Genomic DNA, 7508 nt, shown 5'->3' with positions numbered 1-7508 from the left:
GATCCTTGAAAATCTTTAATTTAAAATTAAGAAGTTAATTTAGCTCTAGACTGTTCCGTCAGTGTGGTTTTACCAATGTTCGACATTGACATTTTCAAAAGAGATAAAAAATCCACCTACTTCTGAATAGGTGCTTCTACCGGTGACATTTGTAAATTAACTCATCAGAAAGTATTTCATATTTATAACATGTTACAGAAGATGGTCAAACTTTATCGGAAATAAATTGAATGAATAAATGAAGGATTCATAGTTTCATTTCACGAAGACTTTACTGCCACAGAATATTTACAATGTTGACATTTACAGTTTTCTTACCGGCTTTGTTTAGTTATTTCTCTTTAATAAACACAGTACACGTCTGAGCTTGTGTCTTTTTGTTAAGGATGTTCATATTACTGTAGATGAGGATGTGGGGAGCCAAGCAGTGAAAACATACTACACTCCTCATCACTAAGTAGTAATTGCAATAAACAGCAAATGTTTACCATCAATCTATTGACAACTGCATCTATTCCTCCAAAGCCAAAGTGCTGCAGTGACATTGATCACTAAGATCATGGTAAATTGAATGTAAATGCTGCAGATTCAGTCATGTGACGCAGATCATTCTACAAGTGGCAGCCATCTGTGGAAAACATTTTGCAAATATACAGAAAATAACAAATAGTTATTGATTATGTAGCTGTCACACAGCAGCTTCAGTTACAGATCCCATGTGTGTTTTAACAGAAATGAGGCCGGTCAGATGACCGTGTATCCTCGGTACGGAGGAGGGAAGTTGTTTGGGTGTCATGTTGTTCATTACATGCTCACTGGGAGTTTTTGTTTCCTGTTCTTCGTAGGGATCCCCGTCCTTATAAACTCCAGTTTCTCTCGGATGTACTCCTGCTTGCACTCCTCGTAAAACACAGGGTCCCTGTAGCTGGTGGGAGACAGACGTAAGAGAAGTTATTTTAAAACCGGATGTGGCCTGGTCTGATTATGACGATGCCGGCGATGACATGATTTCGAGACGACTGAGACTTCATGGGCAAAAGTTTAGTGTGTCAGCAAGGGTGAGAGAGACTGGGTAAGCCTTAGCACAAGGTGTTTGTGGGATAACACATGGGGAGTCACTGAAGTGTGCAAGTGATGCAGGGTGAAACAGCAAAATACTCACTGTTGTGTCAGACATTCCTTCAGCGCTGAATTCTCCTCTCGACACTTGAACACCATGAAGAAACCAGATTCTCTACAGCATTTTCCGAAGGCTGGAGGGAAAAAAACAAGGGATGGAGGAGAAATTAGCAAAAAAAATAAAAAAAGTGTGCGTGCGTGCAGGCGTGTGTGTGTGGTTTTCAACATGAACAATAGCACGCCAAAATGCACATAATATTCAGACTCCACCACAAGAAGGAACCTGGTTATGGAACACGTTGCCCAGCCTCTTATCAACCTGAAACCCATGTTTCCTCCTTCACTGATGGGTACTGGCCACAAAGTGCATGTATCTGTGGTCAGCCTGTATTCACACTGGCTCTTAAACAGTCAGCCCACCGCCCGCAAATATAAACACGCCTCATCTGCCCACAAATAATTAAATATAGGTTGTGCTTCGCGGATCACAGCACCCAATGAGGCCTGGGGTTGGTAAGGGGTCTTAACAATAACTCTAGTATTTCCAGAAATCTCAGGCCAGACATTATCAGACGAGTGTACTAGAAGACACTTTTTGACGGGGTTTTCGTTCCAGGGCCATTTTGGCCAATTTCTATTAACAGCGACCTGCAAACGAATGTAAATAACGTCAACGTGCTTCTTCTGCTCTCCACATCGACTGTTTATGTGCAGCAGACCAAAGCCTTCTCCAAGGTGATCAGTCAAACTAGAAACAGAAATCAGAAAGATTTTTAAGCCTCGAAAATCGTGTACTTCTGCATATTCAGAATCAGTTTAAAGAGATTACAGCTCAGGCCTTTCCAGTGCATCTCAGTCACTGTCCTGTATAAAGGCATAAAATACCTTTACAAACGAAAAGTCACTCTGTGGATCTCATACCTACTGTATGCCAAGGCACAAGATTCCCCTTAAATTCAAGCAAATTACACACACCCATGGCATGTAAATATGGCATTGGATTATTTTCATATAATCTAAGAATTAGTCCCTCGATAAACAAAACCTTACACAAAACACCTAATCTTGCAAAGTTAATGAGTAACAAAAGGTTCCTGGATGTTCCCCCGATCTGCACCAAAATTGAATGAATTCGCTACGGATGCATTCCACATCCTTCCAGAAAGTTTTGAGGACATTTTTGTGTAATCTTGCTTACCATCAAACAAACAAACCTACCAATCAACAACAGGGGGGACAACAATCTCTTTTGCAGAAGTAATTAAGTGAAAACAAATATGGTGATTGTCACTTATACAAATCAAAAGCTCCATGTGAAAGGCTGCATCATAGACACTGTGCTATGACCGTTGCTGTTTTCCATATTAAACCTACGAGGTCCTCATTGTAAACAAGGTGCTGAAGACTCTGAGTCTTCACCTTGTTAGCAAGCTCTTGCTTGAGTCTTTAATTAAAACCACTGCCCTCCCATGTCCCCTTTACTAAAACCTGACATTATAATTACCTCCATCAGTGCCATCAGTATGGTTATCACAGACACTTTCATCAGGATGTAGATGTGAAGGAAAAAAACCAACAGCAAAACCAATTTAGAGAAGCACAACAGTGCGACTAATCTAATCAAAGAACGCCTCATCCCTGTCCCATGGTACTAATAGAGGCTGCAGAGGAGATGCCTCTCTGAGCGCATCTACACCAAATGCAAAAATATGAGACTTTATAGCTTTTTTTGGCTTTATATCAGAATATATCACAATAGGCCCCTCTAAACACAAGTGTGATGGCCCCTTCACTTCTAGGCTGTTTCGTGTGCCATTTTTAAAGATGGAGAAATGCAGTTTGGCAGTTGGAACAAAGCAGAAGCTGGGGGGCCTGAGGTGTGAACCTCCAATACATAATTCAATATAACAGAATGTATGTCATAATGTTCAGTGATTGTGCTTTTCAGAAAAATTCAATCAAAAATTAATTGATAATGAACGGATAAAGCATTTTCCTTTGTTTTGTTTTTTTAAATTAGTGTTTTATTCGATTTTCTTTTTTATATTTCGAGTCTGGAGATCCAGAAACAGACTTAATGAACCCAGAGTAGATGTCAGTGTGAAAGCGGCTACTAATTATATGCTCGGGTTGATCAAATAGTGTTTTTGAAAGACGTGAAACGTGAGAATACCGACATGAATCATCAGCACAAACAGAAAAATCACGTCCGGTAAATCAAAACTAAAAAGATGGGTCCGGGTCATTCGTATTTGTATTTTTTTTCAACAACAAAGCCTTCACTGTACAGCTGTGTGGGGACCACAGGCATATAGGCGCACAGAGAGAAAGACAGATTTCTTTTTTCTTTTTTTTAGAAGACACAATCAGACACTGGGACCCCAGTGTCGACACAAACATACAGGATGAGCTGATAGAGGGCGGAGGATGGAGGTGTGAAAACGAGTGGGACGAGAAGCTAGTAATGCGAGGGGAGTTTCCACTGCCCGCACAGCCACTGTATGTCCCACCACCTCAGGCATGCATCTGCATCGCCCCTATGCAAGAGCATGACACACTGGCTTCTGATTTCTTGAAACCACATAATGCAGTCAGTGTCAGGGGCTGAGGTGTTGCTGAAGCAGACAGTGCACGTGTGAGCAGAGCTATAGCCACCACTTCCATGCAGATCAAGCAGCAGCTGGTGTGCTGCCAATTGGCCTGCTCCTTGGTTTGAAGAAAATAAGTGGGCTCGAGAGGCCGGTGTTCACAGCGGCAGGAAACAGTCAAAGAACTCAAAAGTGAAAAGGTCAAGCAAAGGATCACGAAGCCTGAAAGAAACTTAATGGGACAGAACAAATACACTTGTACAGAAAAAGACTGTGGAGTGATCTACAAAATTGTGAAGGTATAAGAACATCAACCAAAAGTTTAAATTTGAGAAAGAATTAACATCAAAGGCCTCGAACATAGATCTTCATTGTTGTCAGACAGGTACGTAACTTTTTTTTTTGGCTATAGACAGAATGTTTAGTTTAGTGATTAAAATGACATGATTACATGGATATATATCTTCTTTCTTTTTTTATTTATTAAATGGGAGTTATGGAGTCGCAAATTCTCAGACATAAAGCATTGTGAATGGGCCGACGTTCTTATTTTAATTATTTATTTAATGCAGTCCAAACAAAAGTTGAACACTAATATCATTGTAATCTCATATCCTCTCTTATAATCTGAAACACAGTTTGAATTTTCCAGGCACCTAAAATCTTCATTATTTCTCTTGAAACCATAAAAATTAACCAAACTGCCAAGTGGCAGTATGCTGTGATGCTTAACTAATAACAACTCAATGTTATTAGTTAAAATCTCTGATCTCCAAAACAATAGTAAAAATCTGAATTGGGGACTAAATCAATAATCCTCTCACATCAATATGACATGCTAACCCATTGCTCACTCACACTGAGGATAATAAGGCTTTGGAAAAAACAGTTTTACACAATAATTAACAACAAATATTATTGTATAAAGATTTGTTTCATAATTTTAGAAAACACTGTCTGAAATTCTTTTGGTGCAGGGTTTTATTTTCTAAGCAAGAAAAAGTAAAAGTGAGTTAATGATCACATTATTATCGTTTATATTTGTCTTGAAATAAAGTCGGCTCATCCTCTAAGTTATAATTATGAATAAATACGAATTGTGAACGGAAATCATTGTATTGTGTTTGTCCAATTTGAACACATCGGGGAACTACACAACAAAGCCAGAGAGGCACCCGGACCATTTACATCACGCAACATGACAGGACTTTCCTACGAGTGGAACTCAGCTACGATGGCACAATCTGACGGGAGAGGGGACCGAACCATGTCATGGCAGGTGTATCACTCCGGAGCCAGAGTAACCACAGTGTTGAGTGTGAAGCTCTTTGGACGATTCACAAGAAAGCTGAAACCTAATGAAAAGCCCGGACCGAGCGATTCACACCCTGTGTGTGCGCTGTACATACCCCAGTAGGGCAACGCTAACTTTTGTACATCGCAATACTTCCATTTCACAATAAAGTCCTCAAGAATTACATTTATACCCTATGATAATGAACGACTGGTTGATCTAAATAAGCTGTAGATTTGTAGACTCATAAGCTAGTACATCACTACACTGATGATGTAATCTTCTTTGTGACTTCTAAATGGCATACCTGATCATACAATATATGATCCATATAAGAATTGGATAGTAGGTTTAGGTCTATTATTGAGATAGAGAGCAAGAGAGAGAGAGAGAGAGAGAGAGAGAGAGAGAGAGACCTGATAAACATTCACATTTTGAATACAGTATTTAGTTCATTTTGAAACTTCCCGTTCACAAAAAGTATCTAGTGATGGAAATAACACAAAAAAGATGTCAGAAGACTGCTGATCGGGAAACATTGATTGCAGTGTGATTTAGAGTTTACATCCTCATGAGTCCAGTTATACAAGGGAAACCATTCACATCTCTGCACCCTGCTTAAAAGAGGGCATCCAGATAAGATGACTCCAGAGGCACATTGCAGGATGACGACTTGGGCAGGAGAGAAGCCCAGAGTTTCAAGTCAAAGTCAAAGTTGGAGCTTGTTGGCATTAATTGTTGGCCAAAACAGGTAGATTCATTAAACTGTGCACCACAGAAAAATATACTGATACAATGATGTCAGCCACATGGGAAACTAGTAGTTAAGAGTGCTGTTCCATTGTATTCTTAAGGAAAAGCCCAGAAGTTACCAATCACATTAATCATGTTTCAGTGGACATGTCAAAATACCAGAACCCTGAAACTGCAGCTTAATGAAATACTGCCTGCACTCATTTGATTAAAGATGTTACCACCTTAAGCTAGGCCGTGGTCGTGTTTTCATGAATGAGTTGAACTTATGACATAGATGCTGTGTCAGCTTTTCCCTCACTCCCACACACACACACACACACACACACACACACACACACACACACACACACACACACACACACACACACACACACACACACACACACACACACACACACACACACACACACACACACACACACACACACACACACACACACCTTCTACTTTCTCCACACAGAGCTCCTTGGCTTTCTCCCTCATCATCTTGGGGATCAGGACGTCTGTTTCCACGTGCCTCAGGTGCATCTCCTCTGAGGAGGCAGAGAGAAAAGAAAAGACACATGTAAACACTGAGAACCCACGAGCCCCAGTTCAAATCCCCGTACACGTTCATTATAATGAGAAACACGACGCATCTCTGTGTTCATTACATTCATAACGGCGTCATGTCAACATGAGGAGCACAGAGCTAGCCACTTGAACTCAAGCTACCTAGCTAGCTACCTCTGCAGATAACACAGCAGTTTTTCCTGAACGCACGGAGCTGAGTGAAGCTGTACCACAGAGAACCGTTCAGCAGTTACGTAAAGTACGTAAAGAACGTCCTTTTTATAAAAGTATGTCCTGTATTTCAAACAGAAATGTACAATACCTGCGTTAACTGCCTCCATAACGATGGTGTTTCTCAAAACATTACAACACAGGTCCAATGTGACCTCGCTCACGTCTGCTCAAACTACTTCCGCTGACGTAACTGGGGGGTATAAAAACTACAAATCCCAGGGACGGGTATAGACTTTGTGTCCAATGTACCAGTTCTGCTCTCTACGATAGATGGTATATAACGTGTTCTGAACTGAGCACCTGCCTATTAAAGGGATGTAATGTCAATAATAATAATAATAATAACAATAATATTAACATAATAATTATAATAGCTACCATTGTAATAATAGAAACAATTATAATTCTAATACTCTTCATCATACATGCTATTAGTATTTACTATTAATGAAAAGTAACAACCAAATATGTTCTTTCATATATATATATATATATATATATTTACATTACATGTAATTTAGCTGACGCTTTTGTCCAAAGCGACTTACATTTTAAGAACACTCAGCATTTATGAGGGGCAATTTTTAGGGGTTCAGTATCTTGCCAAGGACACTTAGGCATGAAGATGGGAAAGAGTGGGATTCTAACCCGCAACCTTCTTGTTGCAGAACACCCACTCTATTCCCTAGGCCATGCTCTCCCCTCTATATTTACAACAGTATAGTCGTAAAATAATTTGTCATTTATCTATCCCACATTCACAAGGTTTTACTGCTATTTGCTCACAGTTAACTGTAACAGCTGCGTGAAAGATAGTTCAATAGTCCTGTAAGAAATTCTCCTTTCGTAAAACTTATTTAATTTGCTATGTTGTTGAAACTATCAAAGAACAGCCAGTTCAACTCTGTTTACATATTTTAATGTTATATTATATGATGTTGTTAATAAGGACAGCACTAGTAAGA

General features: G+C 39.7%; 1 protein-coding gene across 1 annotated transcript; it reads right to left on the bottom strand.

The window, feature by feature from the left end:
- Positions 1-253: 253 nt before the first annotated feature.
- Positions 254-6769, bottom strand: cmc1 (C-x(9)-C motif containing 1). Its single transcript, XM_062399657.1, has 4 exons — positions 6632-6769; positions 6198-6290; positions 1163-1253; positions 254-925 (listed from the first exon to the last, which is right to left on the bottom strand). The coding sequence occupies exons 1-4, from the start codon at positions 6648-6650 to the stop codon at positions 805-807; spliced, it is 324 nt and encodes a 107-aa protein (XP_062255641.1). The 5' UTR covers positions 6651-6769; the 3' UTR covers positions 254-804.
- Between the last annotated feature and the right edge of the window lie 739 nt (positions 6770-7508).

Source organism: Platichthys flesus, chromosome 11 (assembly GCF_949316205.1).
Source record: "Platichthys flesus chromosome 11, fPlaFle2.1, whole genome shotgun sequence".
NCBI classification, from domain to species: Eukaryota; Metazoa; Chordata; class Actinopteri; order Pleuronectiformes; family Pleuronectidae; genus Platichthys; species Platichthys flesus.
This window is presented reverse-complemented; position numbering and strand designations above follow the sequence as displayed.